Source organism: Dama dama, chromosome 11 (assembly GCF_033118175.1).
Source record: "Dama dama isolate Ldn47 chromosome 11, ASM3311817v1, whole genome shotgun sequence".
Classification (NCBI taxonomy): Eukaryota; Metazoa; Chordata; class Mammalia; order Artiodactyla; family Cervidae; genus Dama; species Dama dama.
Window position 1 is genome coordinate 2,469,654 of NC_083691.1, and position 12,332 is coordinate 2,481,985.

The 12,332-nt window shown below is 62.9% G+C and overlaps 1 protein-coding gene across 5 annotated transcripts in view; it reads left to right on the forward strand.

Annotated features, from left to right (window-relative positions):
* Positions 1 to 8,609, forward strand: part of SARDH (sarcosine dehydrogenase) — a 68,545-nt gene extending 59,936 nt beyond the window's left edge. For 3 of the 5 annotated variants that reach the window (XM_061154207.1, XM_061154204.1, XM_061154205.1), the window contains 4 exons: positions 3,324 to 3,486; positions 4,072 to 4,240; positions 6,440 to 6,575; positions 7,361 to 8,609. In XM_061154207.1, coding sequence (XP_061010190.1) covers positions 3,324 to 3,486; positions 4,072 to 4,240; positions 6,440 to 6,575; positions 7,361 to 7,486 — 594 coding nt within the window. In that variant the 3' untranslated portion in view covers positions 7,487 to 8,609. The remainder of the gene's footprint in view (positions 1 to 3,323; positions 3,487 to 4,071; positions 4,241 to 6,439; positions 6,576 to 7,360) is intronic. The other 2 variants (XM_061154206.1, XM_061154209.1) reach the window with 2 other exon arrangements.
* The last annotated feature ends 3,723 nt before the right edge of the window (positions 8,610 to 12,332 follow it).

The window sequence follows — 12,332 nt, forward strand, 5'->3', positions numbered from 1 at the left end:
TGGGCTCTCTTTTCTATTCCATTTGTCTGTTTGATTTCATGCCAGTAGCACTGTTTTGATTGTGGCAGCTTTGTAATAAGTTTTGAAATGAGGAAGTGAGTCTTCTGCCTTGTTCTTTTCTGAGATTGTTTGGCTATTCGAGGTCACTCATGTAACTGTTAGGGTGAAATTTTCTATTTCTGCAAAAAAAAAAAAAAAAAAGTCACTGGATTTTGATACAGATTGTATTGAATCTGTAGATCACTTTGGGTAATACTGGTATCTTGGTGATATTCAGTCTTCCAACCCACAAACAGAAGAGCTGTCTTTCCATTTGTGTCTTTCATTTCTTTTGGCAGTGTTTTGTAGTTCTCAGCGTGCAAGTCTTTCACCTCCATGGTTAGGTTTATTCCTAAGTATTTTATTCTTTCTGGTGTGACTGTAAATGGAATTTTTTCTAATTTCCTTTTCAGTTGGTCTATTGTTAGAGTATAAAAATGCAGCTGACTTTTGAGTGTTGATTTTGTATCCTGCAACCTTGCTGACTTGGTTTGTTGGTTCTAACCGTATCAGGGGAGTCCTGGGGGTCACAAAAGGGTTTAAACAAATCCTAGTTTCAGGCCTTTCCTAGTGACCTTTTGCATCTCTGTGGTCCCTTCCACTCTCCATGGTTCCCAGAACAGGGTGCAGCTATTTTGCAGAGGGTTTGGGGCTCGCTTTTAAAGCTGATCCAAGCTGACGCTGACTGGCAGAGGGCGGTACCAGGCACCTGCCTTCCATGAGCTTGATGCTCACCCCCGTTTATCAGATGTGGGCACTGGGGCTGGGGAGGCCGGCCCGTGGGTCCGGCTGACTCTGAGCCCAAGTTCCAGATGCGCTCGTGCCTGGCCTGTCCCTTCAGTCTGTGACCCTCTCAGAAGACCCCAGGGCTCGCCTAAATCCACAGCTTCAGTAGAGAAAAACACAAGAGGTCTCGAGAACCAGTGATGCTGGCAACTTAGAAAGTCACTAGGAATCCCGAAGGCCTTCCCCTCGCTTTGCTGGACAGCAGAGCTTTGGCCCTCTGCACCTGTCTGCCCGCTCCGTCTGGGAAGTATTTATTCAGCCCCCTGAGAGCCGGGCTTGCCCACAGGGCTGTAATGGAGAGCACGCCGGCCGGCCTCCCAGCCTCGTTGGATTCCTGGGAGCTGGGGAAGGGGCCAGGTCGCTCCATCCCACCCCTGAATTCACTCGAGAGCCTGACTTAACTGGGGGAGGGAGTGTGTCTGACAAGACCCGCAGTCCTGGGCCCATTAATGGGTGAGCTTTAAAAATGATTTTTTTCCTGTTTGAAATGAGATTGGCTTTGAGCCCCAAGCTCCTCCGTGGTCTGTCTAAAATTAGAACCCCGTTGACAAGGCAGTCTTTGTCAGGGGCCCACGGCTTGCACCAGGGGAGCAGGGAAATATCAACAGTACGTTTTCTGAGTCAATTCTGAGTTTTTTGAGAGGCCCCGGGCACATGGCAGCTCAGAGCAGATGTGTGCCTTTCCAAAGCTTTCTGAGTCCAGCCCTCCCAGCGGCTGTGATTTCAAGTCATTCGGGAGAGCGGGCCGGCTCTCCATCTGCTGACCTTATCGCCGCGGGAGCTGTCCTGGGCAGCCCCTTGGGCTCAGAGCAGTGATGGGATCAGGTCCTCCGCCTCTGGGAGCACTGTGGCCGGCTGCGGCCCCTGTCCCTTCTGTGACCTGGACAGGGCTGTGCCCGGCCCCGCACGCGGGGACACTGGGTGTTCAAGGGTTTGCCCGCAGGCTGGAAGCAACCAGCAGGTGCTGAGTGTACAAGCGACCCAGCATCAACCAGCCGGGCAGGAAAAGCCAGGCTGCCGGGCCAGGCTTCCCCCGCTCCTGCTCGTGGCCTCCATGTGGCCGCTGGCATGGGTCTCAGGCTGAGGGACACGCTCGCCCAGAGACCAGCTGTCCCCATGTCAGCACTGTGTGTGCGCGGGCTGGGTGGGCTGTCTCCGGAGCCCCTGTTTCTACTTCATCCCCGGGAAGTTTTTGTAGTGATGTCTACAAAGAGGAGGCCCAGGGGCGCTCCGTGAATGGCACCGTCCCTTCCATGGGGTTTGGGGGCCCGAGGTCCCTTCCCTGGCCTGTGAACCCAGCCTGGGCAGTGCTTTAGTGGCCCAGTGTCGGCAGCCTGTTGACGAGACCCTTCCGGCCCCACCCGCCAGCCTTCTTACCTGTTCCCCCCGCCCCCACCCCGACAACGCTCACACCTGCTCCAGCTCTGCGCCTTTGCACCCACTCTTCCGCTTGTCTGGAAGGCCTGTCCGTGACAGCAAACCCCGCTCAAGATCCCAGCTTGGCCTGTGCCTGCCTCAGGGTCCTTCCCCCTGCCTGCCCTGGAGCCGGCTTTGGCGTCTGGCTGTGTCCTTCCAAGACTCAAGGCCTGGGGGACAGAGGCTGTACCCGCCTTCAGATCCTAGCTCTTGACTGAGGTCCATTTGGGTGGGGGGCGACCAGGACACTCGCCCGACGCCCGGCTGCCCCCTCCCGCTGCCCCTGAATGCACTAAGTGCAGGTGCTGTGACTCATCGTGGTGTGGTTGACTCCCCATCCTTCCTCGAGGACACCCCCTCAGAGCTTCCTAAGACAGACAAAGCCAGGTTCCCGACCCCATTTAGAGGCCAAAGAGAGGCCAAGAGTCTTGCCCAAGGTCACTGCAGTGATTGAATGGTGGCCCCCTAAAGACACATCACCCCCGGGCTGGGAACGGGACCTTGGGATCAGGGGCTTTGCTGATTCGATGACGGTGAGGATTGCGGGATAAGAGCACCCTGGTGAGGGGGGGCTCCACCCAGCAGCCAGTGTCCTGATGAGAGACAGAGAGACACAGACACGGAGGAGACACAGGCCAAGGCCAGCGTGATGCGTCCACGTCAGCAGAGCCTGGACCCCCGGGAGAGGGAAGGGGCAGGAGGGACCCGCCCCGGAGCCTCCAGAGGAAGTGCGGCCCTGCCCACACCCTGGTTTTGGACTTCGGGCCTTAGACCTGGCAGAGAGCTCACTTCTGTGGGTCTCTGCCCCTGGCTACCGAGGCCCCAGGACACTCCTACGGTCATTTAGGAGACAAGCTGTGGCCTGGGAACCATGTGTCCACTTCCACTCCCAATGACAACACCTCTTCCTTTCGAAGATTTCCAGAGCACTCCTGAGGACTCTCGCCAGCAGGCCCCATTTCTTGGTGGCCTGTGGCCTGGGCCCAAGTCCGGCTATTAGTGGTGGCGGTCGGAAGTGTCCACCCATCGGTGGTGGCCGGACCTCCACCCTGGCCCGGGTCTGAGCTGTGCCTCGCCCCCAGGTCCGGGCCGTGAGGCTGTCCTTCGTGGGGGAGCTGGGCTGGGAGCTGCACACCCCAAGGCCGTCCTGCCTGCCCGTGTACCAGGCGCTGATGACCGCGGGGGCCAAGCATGGCCTCGTCAATGCCGGCTACCGGGCCATTGACTCTCTGAGCATCGAGAAAGGTGTGTGCGGGTCCCGGACCGCAGGTGGGGTGCTGAGCCTCGCTGGAGGCTGTTAACTGGCCCCCAAACATCTCCGTGCTCCCTTCCTGCCGTGCCGGGCCGCCCCGTACCCCCACACAGACTGTTTCCCCAGAGCCCTTTCACTGGCCTTGTACCAGGTCCTCCACGCAGGCCTGGGGATGGTGCTGGGATCTCTGACCCCAGCACTCTTGGGAGGGGGGTACAGGGGAGGTATCTCCCAGGGGAAGTGGGTCCAGAGCCAGATTTGGATTCAGCGCTGAGATTCCCAGAGAGAGCTGAAGACCATCAGAGCAGGAAGGGGGGCACTTCGAGCTGCCTCGCCCGCTGCTGCCCCTCCCCAGGGCCTCCAGCCTGATGGCAGAGATGCGCGGCGATGCTGCTGGGGGTGGTCTGACTCCGGGGCTCAGCCAGGGCGCCTCCTGTGACTGACGATGCTCCCAGCCCCCAGAAAGCCCAAGTCATGGCGGGTCTAGGCTGAGGGTGTGATGGGGGGGCACCTCCTGAGGCGTCTCCTGAAGTCCCCACCCCCGCTGGACAGTGACCCTGTGGCCTCCCCCACTCCAGGCTACCGGCACTGGCACGCCGACCTCCGGGCTGATGACAGCCCCCTGGAGGCAGGCTTGGCCTTCACCTGCAAGCTCAAGTCCTCCATCCCCTTCCTGGGGCGCGAGGCCCTGGAGAAGCAGCAGGCCGAGGGCCTCCGCCGGCGCCTGCTGGGCTTCACCGTGGACGAGTGAGTACCGCTAGGGCTGGGGCCACCGGGAGCACGGAGCGGCCATGCAGACGCGAGGGACGGTGATTCTGGGCTCCCCCTTTCCCAGCAGGCCAGACACCCTCTCCCAGAGCGTGCACCGCAGCCCCCGACAGGGAAGAGACTGGGACCCATGAGGCAGGGTTGGGTCCACAGCAGGCCCGACTCTGAAGCCGGGGCTGCAACTCAGATCCCACCAGCACCAGGCCGGGGGCAAACCGGGCGCGTGCTGGTGGTGGTCGGTAGGGAGCGGACAGGGCAGCCCTCAGCAAACACAGGTCTCGTTTCACAGTGTTTATTTTGGCTGCACCATGCGGCTTGCAGGATCTTAGTTCCCCACGTAAGGACTGAACTTGTGCCCTTGGCAGGGAAACCTGCAGTCCTAAGCACTGGACGGCTGGGAAGTTCCTCCAAACACGTGTTCTGAAAGGGGGAGCCCTGCCGAGCCACACGGGCGTTGTGGGAGGCTCCGGCCGAGGCCCCCCGATGTGGCTGCTGGTCAGGGCGCTGCCCTCACCCCGTGTCCTGGGCAGAGCCTCCCCACAGCCCGGGAGGGGCCCCCGGGGGGAGGGGCCAGGCTGGGGCCACCAGCCCCCCGACAGACGAGGACCACCGGGTCCCAGGGGCAGAGCGGTTCTCGCCCAGGCCCGTGGCCGGAGTGGAAGGAAGCCTTGTGGGGGTCCCGATCTCTTCTGCCCCACCCCCACCTCTCCCCTGCCTCCCCCCACCTCTCCCCTGCCTCCCCCCACCACTCCCCCACCCCCACCTCCCCGGCAGCTCTGAGCATGCCGCCCTTACGTGCTGGGAGCTGAGCCCGGGTCGTCCCCGGGTCCCTGGTGCTGGTGTTGGAGAACGTGGATGGGGCGATGTGGAGCTGGGTAGCAGCCATCCCCGGGGCAGCGGGCGTCTCTGGGTCTTGTTGGTTTGGGGCTGAGAGCTGACACCAGCGGTGCCCTTTCTCCCACATTCGGCTCCTTCAAAGGAAGCCTCGAGGCTGCCGGGGTTGGGGGTGCCGAGTGAGCGGAGCTGGGGTGTGTCGTCTCCTAGCTCCTCCCTGGGACCCCATCGGGCTGCCCGTCTGCCTGACTGTTTGTCCGCCTCCCGGGGAGCACTCGGCTCTGGTTTGGGGTGCAGACAGGGCAGGGGTCCGCCAAGCCCTCCTGCCGCCTGGCCCTCCAGAAAGCGCCTGCTGCTTCAGACAGCAGCAGCCACGGCCTGCTCGCCCCTCCCCAGGGCTCCCTGCTGGGATGCAGAGTCCACCTGGGGCCGCGGCCTGGCTGGTCCAGGCCCAAGGAGGGATGTGGCCAGGATGCTGCAGCTCTGCCCTGGGGCCCTGGGCGGGGCAGGGCGCCTCTCTGAGGCTGTCTCCTCACGTGGACACAGCACCCTTGTAGGACATGTCCAAAGGAGACAGGATGCATTTGCAAAGCTTCTGCCACCCCACCCTCATCCACTGCACCTGTGGGCCCCAGACCTTGTCACCCCTGGCCTCTGAACCGGGAGGCACCCCAGACCCTGTCCAGACTAGCTCAGTGCAAGGTCCCCCCAGTTCCGGTTACCGTAACCAGCCCAGCCGCGCCCTACACCCCACTGGGTGCAGTCCTCGGCTTCACCCGGGGACCCGCAGGGCCACACGGTGCTGCTGCCCTGGGGGCCCCTCATCCCCAGCACCCGGCCCATTGCCCGCAGGCATGAGGACTCGGGCGGGAGAAGGCACGCCGGCCAAGGTTTGCACCAAACGCTCTGGCTCTGGCGTTTCTGTGATTGCAGTTTAATTCTCTCCTCTTCCCTGTTTTAAATTTTCAAAAATTTTATGGCGAGCATTCATATTTTATGTGTAACACAGAAAAATACTTTTAATAAATGATGCATCACACTGTCAAAAAAGAAGAGCCGTCAGATTAAAACAAGTTGAGTGACAGCTCCAAATCCGTGGGGCCCTGCCTCCAGAGACACGGAAGTCAGGTCCTGGTTTTGATGTTTTCTGTCCATTTATGTGCTCGAAGCCTGAGCGCCGGCATCCTCGGGGGCCAGGTGAGGGGCATGCGGGCTCATAGCAGACCAGCCCTGAGGAGTGGAGCCCGTGGTCTGGCGGGCTCTGTCCTTTCTCCTCGGCCAGGCAAAGTGCAGGAGATCCCCCTCAGGGCCTCTGGGGTCCCAGCCGTCTATTGCTTCTTCCAGGAAAGTTCCCATGTTCGGGCTGGAGGCCATCTGGAGGAACGGCCAAGTGGTGGGCCACGTCCGGAGGGCCGACTTCGGATTCACCATCAATAAGACCCTGGCCTACGGCTACATCCGAGACCCCAGCGGTGGGCTGGTGAGTCCCCCCAGCCCCTGCCCCCACACCGCCGTGGGGAGCCCCGGTCCCCTCTGGGGCTCTCCAAAGCACCCCTGCCTCCCTCTCTGGGTGGGCTGGGCCTGGGGGGACCAGAGAACAGTGAGGGGACTGACTGACAGGACCCTGTCTTCCCCGGGCATAGCCAGTGGCTGTTTCTATATTTTCTTTCTGACAGAATCTGACTTTGGAAGCTCCAGGCTTCTCATGGTCAGAAAGGGGCTCTGTGCAGGGCTCACCCGCTCTGCTCCTTGGAGCTGGAGACCCCGTGTGTGTGCAAACGGTTGTGTGTGCACACCTCGGTGTTCACACAGGTATACCCACATGTACCACACTGGCACGTGTGCACACAGAAACGCACGTGCACAGGCTCATTTGGGGGGCTCAGCAATGAGACGAAGGGGCAGCCTGTTCTGTGTGCAGAAGGTCTAAGCATTTTGCCCAAACCGTCATTTATAAACCCCAAAATTCCCCGACCGGTTGCCCGCCTCCCAGGGACCGGTGGTTACGGGTTGGGACTTGCTGCCCAGCAGGAGAGGGTCTCCCCGGTGCCAGACCTCAGCTCCCCTGGACCCCGGGGGCTCAGGTCCAGCTCAGGGGCCCGGGGACATGGAGTCCACCTGCTCAGGGCTCAGAGCAGTTTCTGGACTCAGAGGAGGGAGGGGCGTGAGAGGGTGAGACGGTGGCCCCATCCCGGGAGGCAGGCTGCGTGAACCTGGCTCCCGCAGGGCGCTGAGTGACTGCAGGCCCCCCTCTGTGCCCACCAGGTCTCCCTGGACTTTGTGAAGAGTGGGGACTACGCCCTGGAGAGGATGGGGGTGACCTACGCTGCCCAGGCCCACCTCAAGTCTCCCTTCGACCCCGACAACAAGAGGGTGAAGGGGATCTACTGACTGCCGCGGGCAGAGCCTCAGCTGGTCCGGGGGTCGGCGACCTGCCACCCCGGCCGACGCTGCCCATTCCCAGTGGCCTGCGCCGCCCCGGGTGCCAGGACCCAGACCCTGGCCGGAACGTGGGCTCCCCTGCCCTTCGTCGAGAGCTACCGCCATGGCCCCCAAAAGATGCAGACAGAGGGAGTGGAAAGAGGACCCAGGAGGCCTGTTCTGTGGTCACTGACTGAAGGGGGGGTCTCGAGTCCTCCCCACCCCCCCAAAAGCCACCTGCCATGCCTTGGGCTCAGGGACCACGCCTGAAGCCCTGGAGAGCTTCTGAAAAGGAGAAGGCCCCCGTGAAAGCGGGGCAGCAAAGAGCATCACCCAGTGTTCTGTCCCTGATGGGCAGGCTGCCCGGGGGAGCCTTGAGGGTTGTGGGTGTGTCTGGCACGGGGGACGGTGTGGGACTGATTCGTCCTGTCTGCCTTGGGCACAGTAGTGAAGGCAGAAAGCAGGCGTGCCAGACTGGCACCGTCCCTGAGGTCGGGGTTGGCAGGACGGTCTGGTCCCTGGTCCCAGGAAGGAGGGGTGAATCCAGAAAGTGAGCTCTGCTTGCCTTGACCTCTCGGGTCTTCACGCGAGGAAACCCCCAGAGGGTTCCCAGCCCTGAAATCAGTGCCAGGAGCAGGGCTGGGAGGGTCTCAGCTGGGCCACCCCCACTGTGCTCTCCTGCCCTGGTTTCCCCTAGGGCCCCTCGCTCACCATGTCGGAGACAAAGGGGTGCTGCTAGGTACGGACCTGGCGGGTCTCTCCTGCCCGGGTGGCCTCTGTCCTTGTCTGACTCAGCTCTGGGCCTGATCCCCCGCTCTCCCAGTCCCTGTGAGTTGCCCTCGCCCAGGGCCTGGAATGGGGTGACCCCTGTCCCCATCCCAGGGCCTCCAGAACTGCCCATCTTCCCTGCGGGGACTGGCACCCGGCCCCGGGACCCAGGCAGCCCCCTGGGGAGGGGGCTAGAGGGGACGCGGGCAGGAAGCCGTGTGGTGACTGGGGTGCAGAAAGTCCTGGGGGCCTGGGGTTGGTTTCAGAGGTGCCATGCCACGCAGCCCTCTCCAGGGGCTGGGCTGAAACAGGTCAGGCTAATAAAGCCAAGGCCACGGAAAGATGTCTGTGCTTCGGGTGATCTTTGGAGGGATAGCTGGACCCTCATCAGGCTGTAGCCTGGGGGTCAGGGGCCTGTCTTTCTCAAGACTCAGGCACAGTAACGCCAGCAGCCCCCCTGCCCCTGGGAGGGCCTGGGGGACCCCGAGAGGACCCTGTGGAGCCAGAAGAGGGGAGGAGGGGAGCAGGCCTGCTCCCCGGGCCCTGTGGTTTGGCCCTGGACCCCCCGACAGGGCCTGAGCACACGTTCACTCTGCAGCCGTCCCTGGGGGGCGGCTCGGGACAAGGGGTGGTCCGGCCCAGGTTCCACCTTGACTCCTCTCTCAGGGCCTGAGCCTGGAAGCAAGTGTTCACGCTCCCTTCGCTGCCTATGTTTGCCCCTCTGCTGGGGAGAAATAACCCTCCGGAAATGGCACTGGCCCCCAACATGAGGGAGGCTGTCATGGGCTGCCCCCCAACTCACCCGCTTCACCCCAAAGGGCAGCTCGGGAAAGTCTGAGCCCCAGCGAGCTTCCCCATCGCTTCAGGCTGAACCGTATCGCCCTCTCCCCTCAGAGCCAGTGACCTCGGGCCAGCCCTTCCTCACCCTAATTCGGAAACGCTCTGCTGCCTTAGTTTTGGAAGGTTTCTCTGGGCAGAATGAGCACGTGGCTCTGAGCACCGCCTAGAGCTCTGCACAGGCTGGGCTGAGCGTGGCTGTTAGCAGGACACAAGTGAAGGGGGCATCCTGCACTCAGACTCAGCCCGCGTGTGGCCAGCCATCCCAGGAGCTCTGAGCCTCCTGCAGGGACCCAGGGCGGCGACACGCCCTCTGGAGGAAAGTGGACGGGTCCCTACCCACCCGACTCTCCCACTGGCCCCTGTCCAGCAGCCTGAGCAGGCTGTTAGGGCCCATGCAGGTCCCTGGGCCCTGCACCCAGCAGGGACGTTTGCACCAGTCTGCCGGCACCTGGCCTCTGGTCTCTGCATCTGGCAAGGATGAGGTGCCAGCTTGCTCAATTCCTAGACGCCTCACACTCACGGGGCTGGCGCGGGACCCACTGCCCTCCAGCTGTTGGGAGAGGTGGCAATGGCATTTGGCAAAGGAGAGGCACTGGGGTCAGACTTGAGTGATGTGGTCAGCGAGCCCATCACATGCAAAGGTCCTGGGGTGGGCATGACCTGCTGTGTGCCCCGGGCGGTGTCGCCGGGCTGGGCCTCCTCCACCCTGTCTGCAGAGGGGTTTGGGGCAGGCCCTGTGCTCTGCTGCTCTGCCTCAGCCTGGGGGCCCCCCAGGGGAGCTTCTGCCTGCCAAGGACCCTCCCGGACCCCACAGAGGTGCCATCCGGCCCAAACGGGCCCAAGTGTTCAGCTCACCCCCACGTCATAGAACAGAGCGCTTGCCTAGGGTGGCCAGCACATCCTGCCCCCGTCCCTGATGGACAGGTGAGCGCTGAGCCATCTGGCCGGGGGTCACGCAGCATAAGCTTGGAGAGGCTTGCCGGGCAGAAGCCCTGGGACCCGAACAAGACGCTCACTCCTCCCAGGGTCCTCGCCTGGCTGCTCGAGCAGGAGACAGCGGGGCATCCAGGGGGCCGGGGGGAGGAGCAGGCAGTGTGGCCAGTGGGGCATCTCTGAGCACGGCCATGGGGCTGGGTGCACTCAAGTCTGACCCCAGTGCCTCTCCTTTGCCAAATGCCATTGCCACCTCTCCCAACAGCTGGAGGGCAGTGGGTCCCGCGCCAGCCCCGTGAGTGTGAGGCGTCTAGGAATTGAGCAAGCTGGCACCTCATCCTTGCCAGATGCAGAGACCAGAGGCCAGGTGCTGGCAGACTGGTGCAAACGTCCCTGCTGGGTGCAGGGCCCAGGGACCTGCATGGGCCCTAACAGCCTGCTCAGGCTGCTGGACAGGGGCCAGCAGGAGAGTCGGGTGGGCAGGGGCCCGTCCACTTTCCTCCAGGGGCGCTGGACAGCCTTCCAGGTGGCCTGCCGGCCGCTTCCAGAACTCGGGCTCGTGGCAATCCTGAGCGGCCTCAGGACGCCCAGCGTGGACCTGTGCTGTGTCCCCCCTTTGCTCCCCTCAGCTTTATCCTTCGTCCCTCCTCATGGCCCAAGGGCCCTGCTGCCAACATGTCGGCCCCCTGCACGTGGGGCCTGGCCTGTGGGTGCTGCTCCTTGGCTCCCCACTGGGCTCCCCCTCTAGCCCTGTGAGCCCCCCAGGCCTCTCCCTAAATAACTGCCCCCTCTCGCCTCCCCACTCCTACTTTCCACCGCCTCGTCCTCGGCTCCAGAGGAAGAAGGCACAGGATGCAAGCCCAGGGCAAAGCCTCGGTCTCGGACTGGGAGGGGACGGAGGGTGAGGGTCCCCACACAAAGACCTTCTGGGCCGTGACGTCAGAACGGAGCAGGGCTGCCCAGGATCGGGTGTAGAACCTTCCCCTGAAGGCCCTCAGAGTCCCCTCGTTAGGAGCCTGCCACAAATACCATAGTCTCTGGCCAGGGATTCACGGGACACAGTGGGCTGCCTTTCATCCAAGAGCCTCCTGACAATGCAGTGAAATGTGGAATGTACGCGTGAGGCCGGGTGGGCGAGGGGGAGGAGGGAGGGGAAAGACTGGAGAAAATAGAATCGTGCATGTCCCAGGGAGACCGCTGCCGGGTTTCAGTGCATTTTGGAAGAGCCCGAGGGGAAAGGAAAGGGCTTCTTTGCCGTAAGGAGAAGCTGTGTTTTCGTCTGCAGTGGAGTCCAGGGCAGCAGGCGCCCCCAGGAAGCCTGGGCTGTTCCTCCTTCAGCAGCACAGGGTTGGGGCGGGTGGGGGGCAGGGACTGAGAAAGCCTTGGATGGTCGGGCGAGTCACAGCGTTTGGGTCCCGAGCCCGGCTCTCCCCAGGCTTTGGGAGGCCTACTGGGCGTTTCTCGTGGCCATACTGGAGGCCGGAGGGACCTCCCTTGGCCTGGGAGACTGGTCCCGCCCCACATGCCTCCATGGACAAGCCCCGCAGCCCTGGCCGGCCCAGCTGCTCGGCCCAGTGATGGCCAGAGCGGGGTCGCTGGGCCCATGGGGAGGGGGCCGGGAGGTGGGGGTGCAGGCGGCTCCCGTCCCACCAGTGGGACCCGGCCCTGGTGTGGAGCAGCCCAGGGGAGCTTTCCAGGCCGATGGATGGGCCGATATCCTGGCCCTGCATACCGGAGCCCTGGCCCCCTGTGGCTGAGGAGCGTCTGAAATGTGGCTGGTGTGACCAAGAACCCAGATGCTTTATTTTACCTCATTTTAATTTATTTACAATTAAGCTTCAACAGCCACATGAGCCTAACGGCCAGCGGGCAGTGCAGCCCTGGGGCATCCTGGGGCCGGCTCAGGCCGGGCACCCCCACCTCCCAGGCCGTCTCCACACTGAGCGTGTGCGGGCACACCTCATTCTGGCTCTCCGGGCCTGGCAGCCTAGCAGCCCTCGCCCCCAGGACCCCGGGGAGCCTTCTCCGTGGGTGGACAGGGAGAGGAAGGCCCAGAGAAGGAGAGTAGGTTGGCCAGAGCCACACAGCAGAGGGCAGAACGGAACCCCTGGCCACTGGGCCTGCATCGCTCCCATCCTGCAGAAGGTGAGCGAGCCTGACGGTGCGCAGGGGGCCTGGCCGAGGGGGCACCCAGCCCTGGCTGCAGACGTTTCCCTGGCTGGCCTGGCTCGGTCCCCATGAGGCGTGGGGGGTGCTGCCCAGATCCTTGGCGTGG